Source organism: Salvelinus namaycush, chromosome 31 (genome assembly GCF_016432855.1).
Source record: "Salvelinus namaycush isolate Seneca chromosome 31, SaNama_1.0, whole genome shotgun sequence".
Taxonomy (NCBI): domain Eukaryota; kingdom Metazoa; phylum Chordata; class Actinopteri; order Salmoniformes; family Salmonidae; genus Salvelinus; species Salvelinus namaycush.
Genome location: NC_052337.1, coordinates 28,495,219 through 28,522,201, shown reverse-complemented (window position 1 = coordinate 28,522,201; position 26,983 = coordinate 28,495,219). Strand labels below are relative to the sequence as shown.

The 26,983-nt window shown below is 42.2% G+C and overlaps 1 protein-coding gene across 1 annotated transcript in view; it reads right to left on the bottom strand.

Moving 5' to 3' along the window:
• Positions 1-8,259: 8,259 nt before the first annotated feature.
• The window catches only part of nup214 (nucleoporin 214), a 72,304-nt gene continuing 53,580 nt past the window's right edge, over positions 8,260-26,983 (bottom strand). Inside the window, exons 32-36 of the mRNA XM_038970306.1 lie at positions 23,019-23,186; positions 21,198-21,369; positions 15,294-15,448; positions 14,497-14,530; positions 8,260-9,969 (exon numbers count right to left, since the gene is read on the bottom strand). Of these exons, the coding sequence (XP_038826234.1) occupies positions 9,927-9,969; positions 14,497-14,530; positions 15,294-15,448; positions 21,198-21,369; positions 23,019-23,186 (572 nt within the window). The 3' untranslated portion in view covers positions 8,260-9,926. The remainder of the gene's footprint in view (positions 9,970-14,496; positions 14,531-15,293; positions 15,449-21,197; positions 21,370-23,018; positions 23,187-26,983) is intronic.

Sequence of the window (26,983 nt, the reverse complement as noted above, 5' to 3'; positions counted from 1 at the left end):
TAAGGCTGTAAAGTAACAAAATGTGGAAAAAGTCAAGGGGTCTGAATACTTTCCAAATGCACTATATATGTTAAGATTTAACAACATTTACATATAAATTCATCCCCTTAAGAATGTCATAGCATATTTTTTGTTTGAATTTGTAGTGCATCTTAGTACTGAATGTGTCTTTTCTTTGAGGGGATCTAGATTTGTCCCCAACTGCAGATTGCCCTGTCTGGATAGTTCAGTAAAATGCCCTCCTCAACCCCGTATCCCAGCGGTACTCAACTACTATTTGAGAAGGTCCAGTCCAGTCACACATATTTCCTAGATCGCAGAGGTCCGGATGATTATTATAATTTACCTGCGTAGTAACAAACCCCCAACTCGCGCCCCATGCAACCCCAAACTGTTGAAACTGTTCCCAACCCGCTTGTTGGCAGAGAGAAAATACTGCCATTTTAAAGCTCAATCCCTGCAATTCTAACCATTTTGCCATGGAGCGGAGAGAACAGTTTGATGTTTTAAAGCAAATTTCCTGCAATTCTATACATTTTTCCATGTCTTGTGTGTTTTATGATACCTGAGTAACTCAACAAAATCAAATGGGGGCCCCCTCGGGGTCGAGGGCTCTGGGCATGTAATCTGGCCTTGAAAACTACAAGCAATATTTAGAAAGCTGGTACGTCTAATTTACCAATTTAGCTAATATGGCCAGTAGTTGATCAACTGGCCATTTCTAAAAATAGCTCTCTAAGGTCTGTCAGTGAATGACATATCATGCGGAAAACTGCCGATGCACTACCAAATTTAGAAATTGAACCTTGTGCATTTTACTATTACGTCTCTCAAAAGCGGTAAGTTAAAAGTCTGTACTGACCTTGTTCTGGGGCCAGATCCGGACCGCGGTCTGCCAGTTGAGTATGGCTGCCGTATACTCTATCTGGCCCTGCCAGCATTCCTCGCTTTCACATTCACAGCTATATTTATAAGGGTCAGCGCTTTATATACTGTAAACTGTGTGTAGCATGTGTGTGTCCTTGATGTCACAGCCTCATACACACACGCACATACAAACACACACACTCACCATATACTCTCTATTACACCAGGCTGCACACCTGTCCTTCTCTGTAATACTAAGTAATCACATTGCGACTTCCCTGTACTGTAGCTTTGGCACCAGCCACAAACTATTAATACCAGCCTGTGCTAATATTACGCTAGCAATAGCAGTGTGCTAGTACCCTGATCCCTGGAACAATGCTGTGTGTAGCAAGACACTGAGCCATGGATCTCTATGGTTCAGCCTCTCTGGCCCTATGGGGCTTATAGCTCCATCTCACTGCATCTCTACTGACCCCCTAATGTTTTCACTGCTTCCCTGTTAGGACCTTCTCCCCTGATTTCTTAGTTTGGATGGGCGACAAGCCAGCTCAAGGAGTCTTGTTGGTTCCAAACTTCCATTTAAGAATGATGGAGGCCACTGTGTTCTTGGGGACTTTTAATGCTGCAGAAATGTTTTGGTACCCTTGCCCAGATCTGTGCCTCGACACAATCCTGTCTCAAAGCTCTACGGACAATTCCTTTGACCTCATGGCTTGGTTTTTGCTCTGACATGCAGTGTCAACTGTGGGTCCTTATATAGACATGTGTGTGTATTTCCAAATCATGTCTTGTCAATTGAATTTACCACAGGTGGACTCCAATCAAGTTGTAGAAACATCTCAAGGATGATCAACAGAAACAGAATGCACCTGAGCTCAATTTCAAGTCTCATAGCAAAGGGTGTGAATACTTATGTAAATAAGGTATTTCTGTTTTTTATACATTTGTAACAATGTCTAAATACCAGTTTTTTTTCTCGCTTTGACATTATGGGGTATTATGTGTAGACGTATTAAATAAATAATTTCTTTCATCAATTTAAGAATAAGGCTGTTATGTAACAAAATGTGGAAAAAGTCATACTTTCCGAATGCACTGTATATACAGTACCAGTCAAACGTTTGGACACACCTACTCGTTAAAGGGTTTTTATTTAGAATATTTTCTACATTGTAGAATAAAAGTGGACATGAAAATTATGAAATAACACACATGTAATCATGTAGTAAAAAGTGTTAAACAAATCAAAATATATTTGAGATTTGAGATTTTTCAAAGTAGCCACCCTTTGCATTGATGACAGCTTTGCACACTCTTGGCATTCTCTCAACCAGTTCATGACGTAGTCACCTGGAATGCATTTAAATGAACAGGTATGCTTTGTTAAAAGTTCATTTGTGGAATTTCTTTCCTTCTTAATGCGATTGAGCAAATCATTTGTGGTGTGAGGTAGGGGAGGTATACAGAAGATAGCCTTATTTGATAAAAGACCAAGTCCATAACATGGCAAGAACAGCTCAAATAAGCAAAGAGAAACGACAGTCCATCATTACTTTAAGACATGAAGGTCAGTCAATCCGGAAAATTTCAAGAACTTTTAAAATTTCCTAAAGTGCAGTCGCAAAAACCATCAAGGACTATGATGAAACTGGCTCTCATGAGGACAACCACAGAAATGGAAGACCCAGAGTTACCTCTGCTGCAGAGGATAAGTTCATTTGAGTTACCAGCCTCAGAAATTGGAGCCCAAATAAATGCTTCACAGTTCAACATCCTGTTCAGAGGAGACTGCGTAAATCTGGCCTTCATAGTAGAATTGCTGCAAAGAAACCACTACTAAAGGACACCAATAAGAATAAGAGATTTGCTTGGGACAAGAAACAGGAGCAATGGACATTAGACCGGTGGAAATGTGTCCATTGGTCTGGAGTTCAAATTGGAGATTTTTGGTTCCAACCGCCGTGTCTTTGTGAGACGCGGTGTGGATGAAGGAATGATCTCTGCATGTGTATTTCTTCAAGTGCAGTCGCAAAAACAATTAAGCATCTCAACATCGTGAATCAGGCCTTCATGTTCGAATTGCTGCAAAGAAACCACTACTAAAAGGACACCAATAAGAAAAGACTTGCTTGGGCCAAGAAACCAGAGCAATGGACATTAGACCGGTGGAATTCTGTCCTTTGTGAAATCTGTCTTTGTGAGACGCAGAGTAGGTGAACGGATGTGTGGTTCCCACCGTGAAGCATGGCGGAGGTGGTGTGATGGTGCTTTGCTGGTGACACTGTGATTTATTTAGAATTCAAGGCACACTTAACCAGCATGGCTACCACAGCATTCTGCAGCGATATGCCAACCCATCTGGTTTGCACTTAGTGGGACTATCATTTGTTTTTTATCAGGACAATGACCAAAAACACATCTCCAGGCTGTTTAAGGGCTATTTGACCAAGGAGAGTGATGGAGTGCTGCATCCTCTACAATCACCCAACCTCAACCAAATTGAGATGGTTTGGGATGAGTTGGACCGCTGAGTGACGGAAAAGCATATGTGGGAACTCTTTCAAGTCTGTTGGAAAAGCATTCCTCATGAAGCTGGTTGAGAGAATGCCAAGAGTGTACAAAGCTGTCATCAAGGCAAAGTGTGACTACTTTGAAGAATCTAAAACATATTTTGATTCGTTTTAACACTTTTTTGGTAACTACATGATTCCATTTGTGTTATTTCATAGTTTTGATATCTTCACTATTATTCTACAATGTAGAAAATAGCAATATAGAAAAACCCTTCAATAAGTAGGTGTGTCCAAACTTTTGACTGGTAATATAGGTAACTGCCAAAATAAAGGAAACAAACATAAAGTTTCTTAATAGGGAGTTGGGCTACCCCGAGCCGCCAGAACGGCTTCAATGCACTTTAGCATAGATTCTACAAGTGTCTGGAACTCTACTGGAAGGGTGTTTTGTTGATGGTGGTGGAAAACGCTGTCTCAGGCACCTCTCCAGAAGTGTTCAATTAAACCCCCTACGCTCCTTTGAGACCCCACTTTCAAAGTCACTGAGATCTCTTCTAGCTACGGTAGCCAAAATAATGGCCAACATTTGTATGTATGGACCTAAGCATGATGGGATGCTAATTGCTTAATTTACTCAGGAATCATACCTGAGTGGAAGCATCTGCTTTCAATATACTTTTTCAGTGCATTCAAAAAGTATTCAGACCACTTCACTTTTCCACATTGTTACGTTACAGCCTTATTCTAAAATTGATTAAACATTTTCCTCAATCTACACACAATACCCCATTATGACAAAGCGAAAACCGGTTTGTAGAAATAAAAAAACAGAAATAACTTAGTTACATAAGTGTTCAGACCCTTTGCTCTGAGACTCGAAATTGAGCTCAAGTGCATCCTGTTTCCATTGATCATCCTTGAGATGTTTCTACAATTTGATTGGAGTCCACCTGTGGTAAATTAAATTGATGGGACATGATTTGGAAAGGCACACACTAGTCTATATAAGGTCCCACAGTTGATAGTGTATGTTAGAGCATAAACCAAGGTTGAAGGAATTGTCCTCAGAGCTCCGAGACAGGATTGTGTCGAGGCACAGGTTTGGGGAAGGATACCAAAAAATGTCTGCAGCATTGAAGGTCCCATGAACACATTGGCCGCCATCATTCTTAAATGGAAAAAGTTTGGAACCACCAATACTCTTTCTAGAGCTAAGGGCCTTGATCAGGTAGGTGACCAAGAACCCGATGGTCCCGATGGTCGATGACCAAGAACAGAGCTCCAGAGTTCCTCTGTGGAGATTCCTCTGCAGCACTCCACCAATCAGGTCTTTATGGTAGAGTGGCCAGATAGAAGCCACTCCTTTGTAAAAGGCACGACAGCCCGCTTGGAGTTTGCCAAATGGCACCTAATTGACTCTCAGACCATAATAAACAAGATTCTCTGGTCTGATAAATCTAAGATTTAACTTTTCGGCCTGAATAAGCGTAACTTCTGGTGGAAACCTGGCACCATCCCTACGGTGAAGCACGGTGGTGGCAGCATCATGCTGTAGGGATGTTTTTCAGCGGCAGAATTGTCAGGATTGAGGGAAAGATGAACAGAGCAAAGTACAGAGAGATCCTTGACAAAAACCTGCTCAAGAGCGCTCAGGGCAAGATTGGCAAAAATAAATATCCAAATGTGGACCCCAAGTGTTTGAGATGCCACCAGAGTCCAGCGACTGAGGGACACATGTTTTGGTCATGCCAATCTTTGAGTGGCTTCTGGGACCCCATTTTTGAGGCACTCTCACATATGTGTAATACAACTGTTAGCCCCAACCCATTCACTGCCATTTTTGGGGTACTTCCCCTAGACCCGAATGCTACAATGCATCAGGCGAATGCGACAGCATTTTTCGCCGCCTTGTCCTCATTCACTGGAAGTCTGCAAAGCCACCCTCCTTCATGCAGTGGGTTAAGGCGGTGATGTCATCTCTGCCTCTGGAGAAGGTTAGGTACACTGTGCTTGGGTGCCGACAAAAGTTAAACTTAACCTGGTCCCCATTAATACAATACGTGGAGAGCCTGTCTTTTACTTAAGTGTAACTTGCATATTTTGGTAAGCAGTCATGTCTGTTATAGTGGCCATTTGTGCTGATACAAATTTTTATTTTTACTGTTTCTGTCCTCATATTTGAGTGTGAATGAAATATAATCACAACTCTGCTATTGATGGATAAACTCCTACTCTGGTGTCATGGAAAGGTCAATAATGTGCTACCTTATCTGGAATTGGCAAGGGTCCAATGTATTTCAGCATCATCCCTTGCAATATGATGAAGGTACAGTAAATCATGATGGCTACAAAGATCAAATTAGAGTTTTATTAAGCTCTTTTACTGTGATTAAACAAACAATACATTTTTAAAACAGACACTGTGGACAAAACTTTCATATCAAACATTTTTGTAGGCAAATAAAAAACAGCCCCCCCCCCTCCCAAAAAAATGACAAAAAGGGTATATTCTTTATTGTTGTCCAGGCCATCTTGGTCTGTGAAAGCACAGAAACATCAATGTTAGACATGGCATGGCCGCACTGGCATCCATTATCAACTGTAGCAGGTTTGTTCTCAACTTGAAAACACACCATTTTGTTTCCTCCTGGATTAGGGGACCCCACTTGATCATCTGAAAGAAACAACTTTTTAGGGTATTCATGTTTAAACACAATGTCCTACTTGATAGGTTAATGTCCAAACAATGAACATGGGGGACACCATTAACTGTAACACCAAACGAAAAGGGGGAGTTAAATCATTGGCTGAAATAAGAGGAAATTCACTCATCACTAAGCTAATACTTTATGATCACATGGGATTCAATCACAGGCTGAATTCACAGTAAGCCGTCTAAAACCAGGGCATATATAAACATACACACAGTACTGTATTATCAGAGGGGAGAAAGAAGATGTTTTCATAGTAGCGAGAGAGTTTCCACTCTGTGCATAAATAACTAGTCCCCGCTAACAGAGCTAAGGCTGAGAGCTTCTTAAACAAGATTACTGCAGCCTTCAGTGGACACTAATGTTGAATCATTTCATTTACGATGTCCGCCACACTCCTCTCTCGACTGAGGTAAAATCGATACATCCATAGAGAAACAAACAGTACAGACTGAGATATGGAAAATTATTTCTCTGTCCTCAGGGAGTGGATTATGTATCTGTCAGATAACTGGCTGGCTGCTGTGATGTTCGTGTCGGACAGCATTGGCTGATTTCACTGGCACACTCTCGCACAGACGCCGATCAAATATGAAATGTTCGCATGTAATTACTGTAAAAACCCTAGAGGGCACAGAGACTGATGCCTGCACTTACCGTCCAATCAGACAAGGCCATACAGACGAAGTAGGGACAACTATCTATCACACACACTAAACAATATACGCACACAGATGCATACACACACACACACACACACACACAGAGTAGTACTTCAAAACCTCTGACCACGTGAAGGGAACTTTGACCAGGAACATTGGCTACATGCACTTGACATGTTGGGATAGATAGCACTGGGCAGCTGGGAGATTGGAGGTTAACCAGGTCAAACAGCCTCCATGGTCAGAATTACTCTACTGTATGGTAAACACACCCATCATCTAACTACACCTCTAATGCCAATGTATATTAGGCAATAGGAAAACAATGACAGAAGTTTATAGTGCAAATTTGCAAACCTCTCAATGATCTTACATATGAAGCCTCTGATGTGCTCCTACAATAAATAAGCTGCCAACCACAGCGAGACTATGGTGATTACACTCTCCAAATCAGCCTCTAAAATGTCTGTTTACCTCTATCCCGGTCTAATCTGGGTGGTGGGTCGTTTTTATCCCTGTCACCCCACCACTCTACCTCCACCTGGCACCCATACCTCTGTCACCCCCCCAAAAATAGTTTTTTGTTTGTTTTGAAGACAATCAAATCCAATTCTCCAGGGATGAACGGGTTGTAAAGCAAGTAAGTCCTTTCAGGGCTTATAGCTCTAAATACTATATAGAAGGTCTTTGGGTAAATTAACATAGGTTGACCACCCACACATCACTTCAGCATCTAACACTCAGCAGGTTGACTGCATTACAGTCTCAGACGGCTTGTAGACGAGCCAGTGAGTTGAAAAGGCCGGACCAATAAAGCAGCGAGAACAATGCCAATCATCCCTCCGTAAAAAGAGAGGTAGAGAGAAACAGAATGGTTCTTTTTATCTGGATTCCTCAAACAGCTGCCATCCCCACGAGTGTCTGTGTGACTGGCCTGCTCCCTCTGTCAGAGCGATGCACTGACGGCGAGAAAAGAGAGAGAAGACAGTGCTGCACTCTGGGAGTTGTCATTGTTGAGTACAACATGACACGGGAGTATGAATCAGTGCTGCACAGCTACAACACCAAGTAGACGGTCCTTGACGTGTTCAAATAAGTCAATTGCGGGAAGGAGAGAGGGTACTGTGCTGAAAACCTCTTCAGCTTAACCTCTTCAGCTACAAATCACAACAGTGCAGAGTTTTAGCTCCATGACAGCCTGCGTCGCAAAATCTATAATGCATTGCCAAGTGAGTCATCAAAACGTATCAGATATTCCACATATGTATACCTATGATTTACATTTCACACACGCACTGTGCCTCCCTGGACCGGGAAAACATACATCAGTATGAAGGACAAGCGGTAGAAAAACATCCAGAAGCCCAATACAAATGTAACTCCCTCTCTCTAGTCTTGCCCACCTCTAATACCACTGTTATCCATCTCTAATATTAGCTGCCCTGAACACAGTGTGTGTGACCAATCATATCATAGCGGGCTGGCGAGGAGAATTCCACTGTTACAGTGGGAAGCTAGGACTCTTGGTCACATGTTGTGAACCCAACATTCCCCAACCACTTCAGTGTCTGATTGGCAGGGCCAGCGGGCCTGCAACATTTCCATCCATCGCCAGGCACACCAGAAGGGACAGGGCGACAGTGACATTCTCCATGGCGGTGACCATTGATGGCAATCTGATGACAGCCACATGCCAAAGACCAGATGCCACTACACAAGACCAGCACCCCTCTATTCAATATACCCTCATTCCTGCAAATACCCTCATTCCTGTCTATTAATTAATAAGGGCCAGTGAATTCCTTGATGAAGGAGAGGGCTACAAAACCATACGCAGGCTGCTCCACGTCAAGGATGGTATGCTAATTAGCAGCTAGCAAAGCCCCCATCACTGTCTAAACATAGCCCAGAGCTTCCTTACCGTTCTCCATGCTGCGTTAAAATGATTACATTTATTACATTAACCGGCCTGCTAATGCCATAGACAAAACCCTTCAGCACCTCTTTTCTCTGGACTAATGACTCAAATACTCTTAATCAAAGGTTGACTCATTAAATACATCAACATTTAGTCCAGAGGTCTAATTTTTGGGCCTTTTAAACAGTAGGCTAATGGTAAATGAAATCTGTTTAATAAGCACACAGCCAGACACAAAGGCAAGAGGAAAATAGCCAGAGGCTGTCATCATTAAAACACAGGCGATCAATTAGTGCTCATCATCAGTAGGATGCCAAAAAAAGAAAGAGACTACATTAGATACAGATTTTAGAATTGCCAAGTTTATTTCCCATTTTCCATGTATAAAATATACACATTTATAGGAATAGGGGGTTCCAGCAGTATGGATTATAAAAAGCAGCATACATGTTTTCCTAATATTTCAGTTCATTGTATGCAATCAAGAGAGGATACTTTTATCAACGACCTGTCCAAGTCTTGCCTAGAGTCAGTTACTGATTACAGTATTTTTTTTAAACTTTCTTTACCTAGAAAATACTTGAGTTTTGAGAAACAGAGGACATGATTCTTATCATAATTGCTAAAGGTTGGAAAATGTGATATCTTAACTTCAAATGAAAGCTTATAACTTTTCCCTGTTTCAAAGTAAGTGCAAACAACAAGGTTACATTGCTATTTTATAGAGCAAAACAAAGTTCAGATGGATGAACATAAATCTACACTAGAGTTACAGTCCACAGTGGATAACAGATATATACAAACAGTATTCTATGTCATATGAATACAGGTGTTATTCCAAGAAAGTTCATGACACGTTTATTATTGAATTATGACCATTATGAATTATGCCCTTAGAGATGTTGCCTAGTGGATGATAAAACTTAATAAATAATTACTGTCCTGATTTTAAAAAGTTGATACACAAAATGCCAATTAATTAATCCAACTACACATTACACATTTTAGTTGGCCACTGATGTACTTCACGTAAGCTTATTGCGATGGTCTGTAAGGTCAGTTCCATACTATACAACTAGTTTTGGACTGTCATCTCAACCACCCCGCTTCCACCCCACCCTCTCCCTCCACCCTTCTCCATTTAAGAGACATCTACTCAGAGAGCTTGATTGCAGAGAGCAGTGTTGACTGGCCACACACAGCATGTGTGCACTTGCCAATGGGGGGGGGGGGGGGGGGGGGTCTACAAAAACTAGCTTCTCCAACCCGAACTGGCTCCAAACATTTGAGAAGATCTGGAGGAGGAAAATGAAGACAAACCAAAAAAAAAACATATATATAAAAAGAGGTTGCTGAAAATGGGAGTCTGGTTTGGAAGCTAGCTACCTTTGTGATGGTTTGGACTTTCCCCTTAGCCCCTGCCTGATCAATATGAGGGGTACTAGTGCTTTCTGACAGTACTGTGAGGGATGTATGTAAGTATTCTATACCAAGGTTATTATAGTTTTGAGATTTTCTATTTAAGTGATAATGCCCTCAAAGCCGGTGTTTGGTGGATTTATTAGCACAAGTGTTGTTAGGCTCTAAACACCAGGTTCGAGGGCATTATCACTTTTATACAACGGTTACCAACATATTCAAATAATGATTGACATATTTTCATTAAAAACGTTAGTCCCGACACAAATTGTTCAGAGGAGCTAGCCAACAACACAGCTAACACAATCACTTCAAATATTGAAGCTGTAAAGACTGCAAAAATAAATGATGCCAGCTGATTCATGATTTCGAGTGACTGAGAAACGCTGCCTGCCTGTCTTGTCCCGACCTCCGACCCCTACACGTTCATTACTATGGGACAGCTGGAGATCGTATTTGAATATTGAAACAATGTTGCAAATGTCGGAGACACAAACAGCAAGGTTTACACAAATCTCCGCTGTTGAAACCGAAATGTTAGTCTAAAAGAAATGTGAGATGTCTAGATGCTTTTTATAGTGGAGATCAAGTTTATAACGTGCCTGGCTGGGCTGATGAGACAGTGGATTGCGCAGTCAGATGGAACAGAGTAAATAGGCATTTTAACGCCATAGATTTAGCCGGTGGTAAATTGTGGAATAGACACCGACTGGAATGCACTTTTAACCAACCAGCATTAGACCCACCCGATATATAATATTTTTTGTTCCTATTAGTTTTTAGATGTGTATTTGAAATTCAGTTAGTTTCAGGTAGATATCAGACTTGATTTACTCGTTTTTATTTAATTTGAGTTTTATACAATTATTTCTATTTCGTTTTTATATTATTTTAATTTTAGGAACAGAACCTAGCCTATGCGTGGCAGGCTAGGAGCCATTTATGTGTTGTAGGCCAATAGTCAGCTTTTTTGGGATGTCACTGTTTGCCACTGGGGTGGGGGGGGGGGGGGCAGTAATACATAAGGTGATGGTCTGGTCATAGGTTTGGTTAGGTTTAAATCAATCTTAATGTGACTTGGATTTAAAAGGATAATCGTCGGTGTCTGACTCATATTCGTCCACCGAAACACAACCCAGCCAAGCCGCACTGCTTCTTGACACAATGCCCGCTTAACCCGGAAGCCAGTGCACCAATGTGTCAGAGGAAACACTGTACACCTGGCGACCGTGTCAGCGTGCTTTGCGCCCGGCCCACCACAAGAGTCGCTAGTGCACGACCGGACAAGAACATCCCTACCGGTCAAACCCTCCCCTAACCCGGACGACGCTGGGCCAATTGTGCGCCACCCATAAACAAAGCAGTCAGTCCTTTCTTGCTCCATTCGTAAACACGCAGGGTTATTTTTCATGCCTCTTTCAGAATCTTCTTAACTTTCTGGGTTGCTGTATCCATTTGCAAAGCAATCAACCAGTTTACTCTAGCAGCGCCTTGAGTTTTACATTTGGGATCAAGTGTTTGGTTGAATTTTCTGAAAGGTGGCTCATCGCACAGTCTCGTGGACTTGCCAGACTGGATTAATAAATTAACCAGTGCTTCTTCTCTTTGTATTTTTAACTCATTTGAATGAGGTTGCCATGTTTCTGCTCTTTTCACGCAAACTGCTCAAGTTGGTTGAGTTGGTTGTCCTGACGTGCAGCTACTAACAGCTGTTGGCTTTCTAACCTAGTCTTTAGCCTGAAATTCTATGTTGGTGCTGTTCAGATGAACTTTGAGGTTCGTTGGGGTTTTCCCTTTGATCTCTGTTCCACACAGGCTGCCATCTTCTGACACAACAATACAGTTGCTTTTGTCCTTTCCAGCAATATACTCCAAACAATCCTATACAGGGCCTTTACCTTTTGCTGCCGCCAATGTACAAGCCTATGGTTTATGTTCACGCTCACGCTCCGCACTCACCCTCGGATTTCTTCCGTTAGCTACCGATACACAAGCTAGGCCTATTTGAAACATTGCCATCTACTGGCAGCATTTAACTGCCAGATTGAACAACAACAAAAAACATTGGATTACAATTTTAAAAAACGTTGCAGTCAAAGATAAGTCTCAGGATAGTTCATCACTAAATTGTTTTTACAATTTTTGCTTTTATTTTTGTTTCAGTTTTAATTTATTATAATAACCTTGCTGTATACACACAAAATATAAGGAGGGAGTCCTGGACGGAACACATGTCCACACATACTACAGTAGAGGGAAGATGTAGGCGTAAATATATGGATGGAACAGAAAAGAATAGAGGGGGTTTAGAGAGGGGTGTAGAACTGAGAATAGAGGGAGTTTAGAACTGAGGGAAGTGGAGAGAAGAAAAATATGGTATGGGACTAGGAGAAGAGAGAAAGAGAGGGAAGAGAGGAAAGAAGAAAGCAGGAATGATGAGATGGACTTCAGACATGAGATCTGTCCAGATAAAGTCAACACTGTTAAGCAGATACATGAAGAGTGGTATCAGTTTCTATGGGACCGAGGAGAGAATGAAATGTACTTAATTTAAGAAGTACATATAGCTGTAGTTGTTATGTACTATATGTTCTGTCTACATGAAAATGCTTTGCCGCTCATAAAAATCTATTCAGAATGATATTTAAGAACTTACTAAATAATATGCACCAAAGTCAAGTGACTCGAAAGGTCATGTTTACTTGTGTTGAAGTGTATTAATATAAACCTTGTTTCTTTAAACATACATTCTATTTTGAACAAATTAAACTATACTGAACGAAATAAACGCAACATATAAAGTGTTGGTCCCATGAGCTGAACTAAAAGATCCCAGACATTTTCCATATGCACAAAAAGCTTATTTTGTGCACAAATTTGTTTACATCCCTTATAGTGAGCATTTCTCTTTTTCCAAGATAACCCATCCACCTGACAGGTGTGGCATATCAAGAAGCTGATTAAACATCATGATCATTACACAGGTGTACCTTGTGCTGGGGACAATAAAAGGCCACTCAAATGTGCAGTTGTCACCATAGATGTCTCAAGGGAGCGTGCAATTAGCATGGAGACTACAGGAATGTCCACCAGAGCTGTTGCCAGATAATTAAATGTTAATTTCTCTACCATAAGCCGCCTCCAACATCATTTTAGAGAATTAGGCAGTACGTCCAACTGGTCTCACAACCGCAAACCACGTATAACCACACCAGCCCAGAACCTCCACATCCGGCTTCTTCAACTGCGGGATCATCTGAGACCAGCCACCCGGACAGCTGATGAAACTAAGGAGTATTTCTGTCTGTAATAAAGCTCTTTTGTGAGGGTAAAACTCATTCTGATTGGCTGCGCCCCTGTCCAGTCATGTGAAATCCATAGATTAGGGCCTAATTAATTTATTTTAATTGACTGATTTCCTTATATGTACTGAAATCATTGAAATTGTTGCATGTTGCGTTTATTTTTTTGTTCAGTATAAAACATACACAGATATCCCTTCTCAGAGCATGTTGGCACAGCATTTTGCTTTCATCAATAATAATAAATGGGTATGATGAGAGGAAGAGGATGAAAGGGACAAAGAGGAGAGTGAGTGAGGAGAGTGGAGAAGGAAGAAGAGGAAGATGGGGGGAGATGGAGGGAGCAAAATGGTGAGGAATAAGGAGGGGAGAGAAAGGAATAGAAGAAGACGAGAACAGGAAGAAGAGCAGGAGGGGGAGAGGGTGAAGCAGAACAGAGGGAGAAAGAGGGGCTTATCTAACAAAGCCCGGGCTGCGTCGCCACACTCTCCTGAGCACTTCAGATCGCATTCCACTAAAATGCACCTTGGGGGATACACAGCGGCTATGTGACACAGCAGCACAGGGAGAGGAGGAAGGGGAGGAAGAGGATGAAAAGGAGAAAAATAAAGGAGGGTAGCGGGAGAGAGGGAGGAGGTAGAGTGTAGAGAGAGTGGTAGATGAGGTAGGGGGAAAATGAGAGCAATTAGGGGGTAGTGGGGGTGAGTGTCTGGGGTAAGGGTACAGAGATCAGTGGTTTGAGAGAGGAGAAGGGCGAAGGTTGAATAAGGTACAGGAGGGAGAAGAGAAAGAAGTGAGGAAGACTAGAGGGGGAGAAAAGAGTGGAGGGGGGATGGTGGGGAAGGAGGGATGATATAGTAGGAAAGCCAGCTGTGACTTCATGCTGCCCTTCAGATTCTCAGAAGTGTTCTGTGGTCACACACTTTTCCTCCACACACTACTGCCAGAGACACACATGCGAGTGTGTGTGTAGGGAGGGTTCAAACACTTAGACAAATGTATACACTCAAGCAAAGATAGACACAGACACACTCTTATGTGAACACAACAAATGAGCGCACACTACCGAAACACGTACCCCCAACGATGAGTGATACTTACTGATTGGACCCAAAGCCACCAGCAGACCCAAAGCCTGCAAGAAAACCAACAAACACAATTAACCATGTACATGAAGATGTATCAGTGGAAACAATTTAAAACACCTCTGTAAAATGTAGACAGAGAGAAAACTACTACTATTACCACTGTATTACCTCTGGTACAGAGCCAGTCAACCACATAAGACACAACACAAACCACAATAATATGACTTGTTCATGACCTAACGATCGAGTAAGATGGTAAAAGTGGTCTTCCCACCCTCCTCTTCCCGTATTCTGACAGAAAGTAGCTTGCGTGGCAGCATGCGGCCATAGCAGGTATTTGGGTTAATAGGAAGCCACTGGTGGGATTCCACAATCCCCACGGCTATCCTAGCATTAGCCTAGCACTGCATCTTGTGGCCCTGTTGTACTGCACAGCAGTACATAGCTGTGCAGATAGCATTAGCCACTAGGCTAACTGACTGCTATTTATCCAGCCACTAATGAGTTGAGCTAACCAGTGGCTCTGCTTCAGGGGAATATGGGAAGAGACTCATTGGCAGGACTTCAAACGAAGACTTGAGCTCTTGTTTATTTGTTCCTTGTTAGCGTGGCTGGGAGAGTGGGGAGGAGACTGCAGGGGCAGATAAGACTAAGCCGGGTGTTGGAGTAATTTCATATGCTTTGTACAGTTTTAGTCACTAGAAGAGGGAGGGAAGTGAACATGTCAATGAAGACTTGGGGTGCATCCTCTAGAGTGGCATCCTCTGCACTGATCTGAAAGAACTGAATGGGTGAGATAGTAGTACACACCTCCTCCTCCCTGCTGTCCGAACGCAGAGAAGCCGCTGGGCTGAGGAGCTCCGAACCCTGACCCCTGCTGCTGCTGGGCCAGGTTACCAAAGGATGGCGCACTCTGGTTGGCCAGTGCACCAAACGACGGTGTGCTTTGTTGAGTGGAGGCAAAGCTGTGAGGGGAGAGAGAAACAAACGACTAAAAATAGATTCAGATTTAATACATCAAACAATAACCTAATAAAATTTCAGGAAGATGTGTTGCTTAGAATAACCATTGGTACAATTGATTTATTACATTATTGACAGACAAACTGGGAAATATGCTGGTCAGTTTACATCCACCCTATATACTACATCAGTCCTGAACCCCCTGACGCCATACAGAGGGAGGTCGAATTACTATGACCTGCGCTCCTCTCCTCCAGGTTACACACTGTCTAGTATAGTCACTGTAGCACACTGCCCCAGTCCCTCTACTCTGCTCACATTACCATTCTAACCCAGAGGACAGGTTTCTAAAATATGCAGAGAAACAGCCTTGCCTGGAAAAATATCAGAGCCCATTACATCAAAGCATATTGCAATAATACTTTATTTGAATTACAATGGAATAAGTCGCTGCCGTTCCCACGGCGCTTCCCTTACTGATCTGGGATCTGTATGTGGAGGCTGGGACACTGTCAGGGAGCGGAGTGTGTTTTAATATTTTATTCAGTTTAAATGTGTAGTAGAACAGTCTAAATGAAAGCTAGATGTCTTCTGTGGCTCAGTTGGTAGAGCATGGCTCTTGCAACGGCAGGATAGCTGGTTTGATTCCCGGGACCACCCATATGCAGAATGTATGCACGCATGACTAAGTCGCTTTGGATAAAAGCGTCTGATAAATGGCATATCTTATATTATTATATATTTCGTTCTGACATGGAGGCTTCAGTTGCCCTGAGTGAGATACAAGAGCAGCACCAGTTACACAGCTGTACCTTCAGGATTAGTTTTCGAGAGTCATCAAACATCAGCAGAGACGAGGGACGGAGGAAGGGGAATGGACGTAGAATATAGCATGTGTGTGTGGCCGTTCAGAGAGGAGAGAGAAAGAAAGAGGGGAAGATAACAGAAACAAGGGCAAAAAGATCGTGACATTAAAGAAGAGAGTGAGACAGAGTAATGACGAGAGAGGGGTAGAGAATAGTCCAGGCCACCACCAGCTCAGCTGCTCTGCTGGTTCTAATCTGGGAAGCAGACCCCTGGACCGAAATATAGGCTGACCTCTGACCTTAATACAGGAGCCAATCACTTGCCGGCCGGCCTGTCGGCCTTCTTTACCCGCTCTTGGGTCAATCCAGGACCAGACCCATCTTTAAGTACTAGGCTTGGGAGATATACTGTTTATACCGTATACAGGGTTATTTACAAACACCCCCGGTATGATTTCCAATACCTTGCGGGGGCTTCGTGCAACGCCACTGCTTATTACTATAGATTGATTATAAATCTAAGAGGTGTCAGTCAAATAAATGATATCCAGCTCAGGGTTCCAGCTAAGCATTAGGTTTGCTAACTTGCCTACTGCCTAGATGTCAAAATCAAGCTTCTTGGTTACAGCAGGGACTTTTAATACCCTCCTGGATCAAGATCCCTTTCGCCTAAATTGTTTTGTGCGTGCCCACAAAATATATTTTTGTAAATAGCACCCCTTGTGTGTACTTCCGGTAATACCTTACACCCCGGTAGGGTACAGAAACTGTATGAAAATCTGGATATCGCCCAAGCCCAATCTGTACGGCCCCACTGCTAAATTGAGGAACCACTTCTAAAGATAGGGAGGGTGACATTTACTGGCTGTAGGGAGTCCTGAGGCGTTTTATCTTTGAACTATCTTTTAATAAATCTCTGCAGAGGTTTGGAAAACAACTAAACTAGGACCAGCATTCGTAAACAACTTCAATATTTATCTTTGTGAACAGGACGACGGGTGATGACAGGCGAAATAAAGAGCGGTAAAAATATTACCTCACGAGTTCTGACATTATGAAAAGAACAAGACTGAAAAAAACTGACTGAACTGAGGAAAGGAATGACTGAAAACACTAAGCCTGCTGCCATTTGACAGTCCATTTGACAGTCCCATGGGATTGAGCTTCATGAGAGGAGCTTCATGCTCCTCTCCAATAGGCAGACTCAGGGTCTTATTCTGGTGACATGATGATCGATGCTTGAATGCAATTAAATTATCCATAATAATGTCACCATGTAGACTACCCGCACTGCATCTGCGAGCTGTTGGGTAAAGCGCACATACCAAGACCAGAGGAGGCACATTTGCTATTTAACGCAACAGCTGTGACAAAACTATCGGTTGAAAATGAAATGGAAACACATTGAACTTTAGATTCTTACTCAGTACAGTGCCTTCAGAAAGTATTCATACCCTTTGACTTTTTCCAAATGCTATTGTGTTACAGCCTGAATTAAAAAAATGGCTAAATTGAGATTTTGTGTCAATGGCCTACAAACAATACCCCATGTCAAAATGTAATTATTTTGAGACATTTTTACAAATTAATTATAAATAAAAATCTGAAATGTCTTGAGTCAATAAGTATTCAACCCCATTTTTATGGTAAGACTTTGCTTAACAAGTCACATAATATATTGCATGGACTCACTTTGTGTGCAAGACAATGTTTATAAAACTGGTTGTTTGGATCTTGGATGCTGATTGGATGAGCAGCATTCCAAGCTGTGCTGCTGCCTGCTAACAGTACCATCTAAAACATTATCATGCGCCGCCATAAGAATATCATGTTAATGTTGCCGTCTAAATCATCTCAACTCGCACATAATTTCCCCTCGCTTCAAGCCTAGCATTTAGTTTGGTACAGCAGGGGTTAATATAAGCCTAGCTGTCTGTCTGTCCGACCTGGAAACAATGTTTCACTTTCTAATTTTGATCTCTGTAGTACCATACATACACTGAGTGTATAAAACATTCGGAACACCTGCTCTTTCCATGGCATAGACTGACCAAGTGAATCCAGGTGAAAGCTATGATCCCTTATTGATGTCACCTGTTAAATTCACTTCAATCAGTGTAGATGAAGGGGAGGAGACAGGTTAAAGAAGGATTTTTAAGCCATGACACAATTGGGATATGGATTGTGTAAATGTGCCTTTCAGAGGGTGAATGGGCAAGACAAAAGATTTGTGCCTTTGAATGGAGTACGGTAATAGGTGCCAGGAGTACACGTATGAGTGTCAAGAACTACAACACTGCTGGGAACTTCACGCTCAACAGTTTCCCGAAGGTGTTCCTAATGTTTTGTACACCCCGTGTAGCGTGAACAGTGCCCAGATGAGAACTTTTTCTGAGCCAGTCGAAATCACGCATCAACGTCATTATCATGGACATATCCAAGTAAATGTCAATGTAAAAAAAGCTAAATGAAACCAAAATGCAGCTAGTGTACTGTCATTCCAAGTTTAATGTTTGATGTGACTGAGTTAGCTGAAGTTGGCTAGCTAGCTAGCTAGCAAGCAAGCAAGTGAAAAGAACGTTATCCAGACTGCATAGCAATCATTTTGCTTAGAACTGATGACAAGGCCTTTTTGCATAGCAACTATGCAAAAATAATTAACTGGGTGTCACGCCCTGACCGTAGAGCCTTTTTATTCTCTATTTTGGTTAGGTCGGGGTGTGACTAGGGTGGGTAATCTAGGTTGTTTATTTCTATGTTGGCCTGGTATGGTTCCCAATCAGAGGCAGCTGTTTATCGTTGTCTCTGATTGGGGATCATATTTAGGCCATTTCCCCACTGTGTTTTGTGGGATCTTGTTTATGTGTAGTTGCCTGTGAGCACTTCAGTTTCTTCACGTTTTGGTCGTTCTTTATTGTTTTTGTGCGTTTCATTCATTAAACACGTGGAACCCATATTACGCTGCGCTTTGGTCCGTATGTTATTACGACGATCGTGACACTGGGTCGTGTCCGTATCAACATGACCAAAATAACTAACAACCAGATTTCGTCCAAAACTACTATACAGCTTCTGGTCAAAGAATGAAATTGTATGAATTGACTTATCAAAATAATATTTTAATACGTTGGTAACAGTTTTATAAAAGCAATAAGTAAATGGGTTTCTTATCGCGTCGAACAACGCCATATACCTGTGACTATATTCATGCTACATCACTGCCTTTTGTGCCTTATTTCTTAATTAACATGACTTTAGAATGACAACCTCATCTCTGTACCTCACACATTGCAATTATCTGTAAGGTCCCTCAGTCAAGCAGTGAATTCCCAAGACAGAATCAACCACAAAGACCAGGGAGGTTTTCCAATGCCTCGCAAAGGGCACCTATTGGTAGATGGGTAAAAAAAAAAGAAGCAAACATGGAATACCCCTTTGAGCATAGTGAAGTTATTACACTTTGGATGGTGTATCAATGGATCAACATTGTAGAAACTCCACAATACTAACATAAATGACAGTGAAAAGGAAGCCTGTACAGAGTAAAAAATATTAGAAAACATGCATCCTGTTTGCAATAAGTCACTAAAGTAAAACTGAAAAAAACAAAAAAAATGTTTACTTCATATTCTGAATACAATGCGTTATATGTTTGGGTAAATCCAACACATCATGGAGTACCACTTCATATTTTCAATCATGGTGGTGGCTGCATCATGTTATGGGTATGCTTGTCATCGGCAAGGATTAGGACGTTTTTTTGGGATAAAAAGAAATGAAATAGAGCTAAGCACAAGCAAAACCCTATAGGAAAACCAACAGACACTGGGAGATTAATTAATCTTTCAGCAGGACAATAACCTAAAACACAAGGCCAAATATAGACTGGAGTTGCTTACCAAGACGACATTGAATGTTAATGAGTGGCCTAGTTACAGTTTTGACTTAAATCTGCTTGAATATCTATGGCAAGACTTGAAAATGGCTATCTAGCAATGATCAAGAACTCATTTAACAGAGATTAAAGAATTTTTTAAAGAATAATGTGCAAATATTGTACAATCCAGTTGTGCAAAGATCTTAGAGACATACCCAGAAAGACTCACAGCTGTATTCGCTGCCAAAGGTGATTCTAACATGTATTTTCGACTCTGGGGGTTGAATACTTACATACTCAAGACAGTGTTTTATTTTTCACACAACCCCCCCCCCCCACTTTGAGATTAGTATTTTGTGTAGATTGTTGACAAAAAAGACAATTCAAACCATTTTAATACCACCTTGTAAAACAATTTTGAAAAAGTCAAGTGGGGTATATACTTTCTGAAGGCACTGTACATAACTTAAGCAAAAAAGTACCTTGTGTGCACTACATCATCACGCACTGACTTTTATCCACAATAAGTCAGTTTGGTGGAAACACCACTGGTAGGAAAATACACATATATTCTTTATGCTAATGTTTTAATATTCACATGAAAATCTGTCACCAACTGGATGGAAACCTGGCTAGTGTAGCTGAGCAGGGCTTAGGGTGTTATGCCCAAGTTGAGAAATGAGGTCGGGGGTTAGCATGTTATTGCTTATTTACCATGGAATGTTGGTGACAAGCTCCATGTGTGAATATGAAAACACTGTCTGGGATGTGTCATCGTGCTGTCAGCTGGAACGTGAGGTGTTGCATAACTAGCCCCTCAGGTGGCTGAAACCCTTGCCCATAATGCTTTTCTTTTATTAGTCAACCTTTTTAATATACATGACAACCAACCCAGACAATATCACATACACAGCAATAAATGCATAAATACATTTAAAGACATTTTGAAGCCTCTATGGTCAGTATTATCAAGAATATTCAGCTCTTCTACACTGTAATTTCAGAACAATTCAAAAAAGTCTTCACTCTTCATATCCAATACATGTCTAACAGGGGTGTCTCTCTTACCCGAATCCTCCCACGTTGGCGGCTGCCGTTCCCTCTCCAAACACCTTGCTGGCTGAGGAGCCCATGGGACTGCTAAAAGAGGGTGCCGAGCCAAACGCTGCTGCCCCCCCAAAAGCCGGGGAGCCCCCAAAAGCAGGGGGGCTACCGAACACAGGGGCACTCCCAAAACCACCTGTAGGGGTACAGAGAGAGGGGTGTGTGAGGAAGGGTCAGGTGGTTGACTTTGCATTTGAAAAAATACATGTGAGAGGGATGGTTACATGAATACACTTGACATGTGTATGAGCAATATTGTTGTATTGGTTGAGACGGGGGACGGAAGAATGTCTCAGGGGACACTAACCATACATAATAGCAAAGGCTTCAAAAATAGAGGCACCGTTTATTACGGTACCTTATTCCTACATTTTGAGCCATGTGTAAGTCACATCTGGTGATGCCTTAAAACTAAAATCACCCCAACATGATTAATAATGTTGTGTTGTATTATCATCTGCTCTACAACACTCCATATCTGTTCAGGGACAATTGCTCTCACACACACATAGCATAAGGGCTAGGAGGGCTTGACGGGAATTGATTGCCAACCACACTCTCTCTGGGGCTGAGAGAGGAGGAGGAGTTAAAGAGAGGGGAGCACTGAAATTACAGCCTGGCTACGAGACGAGCATGGCCCAGTGAATAATTGATTGAGCTAATGTAATAGGATTACATTCCTTGGAGCGGCACCGAAAACCCCCAGGTCCGTATTCACAAAGCCTCTCAGAGTAGGAGTGCTGATCTAGGATCAGTTATGAATTAGAGGGGGGACCTGATCCTAGAACAGCACTCCTACTCTGAGAGGCTTTGTGAATATGGGCCCAAGAGTTTAGGGGTAGATGCCTATGATAAAGCTAGGAGAGGTGATGTCCTTTGGCAGTGCCAGATAGCTAGCTGAGTAAAATGCCAAGACAAAACTGCAGTCGTAATAACTTTTGGGGAACGCTATGACTTTCTATTTGCTAAGACATGCTATAATTTTAGCTAGCTTGAGGAAATATTAGAACTGTGTTGACAAAATGTATGCTATGACTGCTCTGGCCAAATAGACACCAAGACTGTTCACTAGCTATGAAAGACGCAGCATTGCGGAATGTAGCCTGACCGTGTTCCACTAGTGCTGTACTGGCAGAAAGAGATAAGGTGACTCTCACTGTAGCTCAGATGATAAAGGAGGACAGAGTGAGTCTCTCCTTGGGGAGCTAGAGCTGGGGGCAGCTGAGGTTGCAGGGAGTGGAGCCACCCCCACCGCATTGCTGGGGAGGAAGTGATGCGTGTGTGGAGTGTTCATCCATCAGCACCTGCCCCACTCTCTGACCCTCACACGACACTGAGCCACCCACCGCACCAACAGACAGAGGAAGACAGGACGACATCAGAGAAGGAGCCAAGAATGTAAAGGGCCGTTACTATCACAGTCAAAAAGACCAGAGGGGCTAGTGATGTGTTCAAAGAGGGTAGGTATTGCAGAATAAAGTACAACTACCCTATTGTACCACCTTGTATTGTGTACGTTAGGCCGGCAGGTGTGATATTACCCTGTAATAACACCTTGAAATAATTTCACAATTGAAAGATGCTTGCTTGAAAAAGTTAATCGACATACAAAATATATCACTTTGAAGAGTAAGACAGGCTATTGAGACCCAAAGTTTAATAACAGATGGGTTATTTGTGACATCGTTGTACAACACTTTTGAAAATAACCATGGACACAAAAGTCTGTAGTTGACAGAGCTGTGTGACTATTGTTACTTATTTTGGGTTGAGGGTGTAGCCTACCTGTCTGTTTGGCAGGGGTGGAGAAGGAGCCGAACCCCTGAGCGGCCACGCTCCCGCCTCCCGTGCTAAAGGTCCCACTGGCCGTCTGCTCCCCCCCTCCGAATGTTGATGCTGGAGAGCCAAAGCCAAAGGTTTTGGCCCCGCTGTTCCCAAACAGGGTGGGTCCTCCTGTAGGACAGACAGAGGTTAAAAGTGGAGTTACAGCAGTGGATTTATAGCAGTATAGGATGTAGACTGAAATTGGTGCCGTGCAAATGTTTTGTGCCGGTCCTGTTCATATTTACAGTGCATTCGGAAAGTATTCAGACCCCTTTGTCTACATTTTGTTACGTTACAGCCTTATTCGAAAATGTATTAAATATTTGTTTTCCTCAGTAATCCAGACACAAAACCCCATAATGACAAAGCGAAAACAGTTTAAAAAATGTAGAAAATATATTACAAATAAAATACAGAAATACCTTATGTAAGTATTCAGACCCTTTGCTATGAGACTCGAAATTGAGCTCAGGTGCATCATGTTTCCATTGATCATCCTTGAGATGTTTCTACAACTTCATTGGAGTCCACCTGTGGTAAATTCAATTGATTGGACATGATTTGGAAATATCTCACAGTTGACCGTGCATGTCAGAGCAAAAACCAAGCCATGAGGTCAAAGGAATTGTCCGTAGAGCTCCAAGACAGGATTGTGTCGAGGCACAGATCTGGGAAAGGGTACCAAAACATTTCTGCAGAACACAGTGGCCCGACCAAACTGAGCAATCGGGGGAGAAGGGCCTTGGTCAGGGAAGGGACCAAGAGCCCGATGGTCACTCTGACAGAGCTCCAGAGTTCCTCTGTGGAGATGGGAGAAACTTCCAGAAGGACAACCATCTCTGCATTACTCCACCAATCAGGCCTTTATGGTAGAGTGGCCAGACAGAAGCCATTCCTCAGTAAAAAGGTACATGACAGCCCTCTTGGAGTTTGCCAAAAGGGACCTAAAGGACTCAAACCATGAGAAACAATATTATCTGTTCTGATGAAACCAAGTTTGAACTCTGGCCTGAATGCAAAGCATCACGTCAAAAAAACCTGGCACCATCCCTACAGTGAAGCATGGTGGTGGCAGCATCATGCTGTGAGGATTTTATTCAGTGGCAGGGACTGGGAGACTAGTGAAGAAGGGAAAAAAGATGGAGGGAAAGATGAACGGAGCAAAGTACAGAGATACACTTGAGTAAGACATACTCCAGAACACTCAGTACCTCAGACTGGGGCGAAAGTTCACCTTCCAACAGGATAACAACCCTAAGTACACAGCCAAGACAACACATGAATGGCTTCGGAACAAGTCTTTGAATGTCCTTGAGGGGTCCAGCCAGAGCCCGGACTTGAACCTCTGAAAATAGCTGTGCTCATCCAACCTGACAGAGCTTGAGAGGATCTGCAGAGAAGAATGGGAGAAACTCCACAAATACAAGTGTGCCAAGCTTGTAGTGTCATACCCAAGAAGACTCTAGGCTGTAACCGCTGCCAAAAGTGCTACAGCAAAGTACTGAGTAAAGGGTTTGAATATTTATGTAAATGTGATATTTCATTAATAAAAAATGTACTTGCAGAAATGTTTAAAAAACCGTTTTTGCTTCGTCATGGGGTAGTGTGTGTAGATTGATGAGGGAAAAAATCAATTGAATCAATTTTAGAATAAGGCTGAAACATTTAAAAAAAATGTGTGAAAAGTCTGAATACTTCCCAAATGATCTTCAGGTATAGGAACTCTGCAATTGTTGATCTAATATTCTATAACAAATGCAGGAACTCAGAGAGGTCTGGAACTCTTTGTTAATGGTCTAACTAATTTACCGCATGGCGATGTTACCATGGAAAGTCGAAACTACCGCACACGCAAACCTGCTGATTAGAAGGTCCTGTGTAGATTGTATTTTCAAATTATCAAATGTTTTCACACTAACAGTTCGCTTCATCCTCTGTTGTACAATATGATATAAAACAAAGAACAAACTGAATTTTGACGCAACTGGGCCTTTAAAATCGTCATAAAAGGATCCCAAAAGATTTCCAGACAGGGCGCCACTGAGCTAAGCTTCTCACCTAAGTAATGGTATGGGAAACCCGAAACAAGTTCTCGAATTGGCTATTGGTCCCCTCCAAGAGGATGAGAGCGAGGACAAGAGAGATGTAGCAAACCTGAACAATCCTCTATTGCATGGGTAGGGCACCTAAATACAGCAATTTTTATCGGAACGAATGGTCGGGGGCCCCTAATTTTATTGTATGCTGCTGTCATGACTGTCCTGATCAGGTCAGGTTACAGGAGACCACAACCCTACAGATTATCTCTCAACCCCAACAGATGAGGAGAGATCTAGGGGTCTGAAGATGTGGGGGTTTTATGACCCCTCATAAATTCTGAGGCCACAGAAAACATTTCCTCTCACTATGGAGAACCAGCCTCAGAACTTTAAACATGCAATAAAGGGACTTTGGAACAATGGTTTCCGCCAACTACAATGGTGGTCATGACGATAGATGGAATATGAAAATGTATGTCATTTTTGTTTTGTTATTAAAGGTTAATAGATGACGTTATTATGAAAACATTGTAACGTTAAGAGTTTTCCTCATATATGCTTGATGTTTATACATTGTCCGTTGTGTGGAAAATGTCCAAATCAAAGAGAATGTTTCGGTAGAGATGAAATGTGAAGTTAGTTGTCTAAAATTGGATTTGAGTAAAATCTATACCTTGCCCCTTAAACCTGGTACGCCCAGAGAATTGCCCTGAAGGCGGTTACGCCCACTTCTGACCCGAGGGTATAAAACCTGTGAGTGCAGAATTAACAGATATGACTAAGTGACCCGAGCTGCAACCAAAGGTCTAAAAGGTCAACGAATCCAAAACGCAACAAGTTGAAGACAAAGAAATCTTTTTCTACCCAAGCTACGGATGAGTAGCGTGTCTAAGCGGGTGTATTCAAGCCGAACCACCTAGCCTCCACTCCCCATCGAATCGTGGTATCTACACTCTTTCATCTTTACGCTGTGAGCTCTGAGCTACAGAGCTATCTGTCCTCCGAAGACCCCTTCCAGAGCGAGGACAAAGGAACAGGCCAGTAAAGCCAAAGGACACGGACATCGTGTCGTGAGGACACCTAGAGAGGTGCGCAGGAGAAGTGCGTCATTGAGCAGCTTGAACGGTCCACGCGGGAAAATCCACGGAGAACCTCCACAAGTAATTACATCATTATATTCTGACTCATAACAGCGGCAGTTTGGGGCAAGGCTAGGGTTAGAATGAGCATAGCTGACAATTTCACCCAAATGTATATTCCTCGTGTACTTTCTCTCTTTCTCTCTCTTTTAAATCCCCATTTTGGGTAACACGCGCCCTAGTGTGTTGGCCCGTTATACTAAGTTCTAATCAATAGCCTAGAATGTGTTTTTGTGTATGTGTATCTTTTATCATCATTTTAGCTTTTTAGTAAATAAACATTCAACTAAGACTGGTGTGGTGCGAATTCATTAGTGAGACCCGGGTCCGTGCAGAATCCCGCGCTATACGACGTTCAGAACGAGACTGTTAGAGGCAACTGGTTAATTAGCGGCTGTGGTAAAATCGATATTCTGATATTCTTTGAGTTAATTTGGGAAATAGAAACTCAATAAAAACTAGTTTTCCCATGGTGCCCCAGATTAATGAGTTAATAATTGCTTGATTCAGTTAATCACGTAATTAGAAACTTGTAATCATTCGATGAGCAACAGTCGCCACATTAACTAATACAACGTCACGACACTGCAAATTGACCACAACTAATCAAATCAAATTATTTGTCGCAATACACCAAATACAACAGGTAGACATTACAGTGAAATGCTTACTTTACAAGCCCTTAAAAAATAATATTAAACTGCATTGTTGGTTAAATAAGAAAGTAACAAATAATTAAAACCCAGCA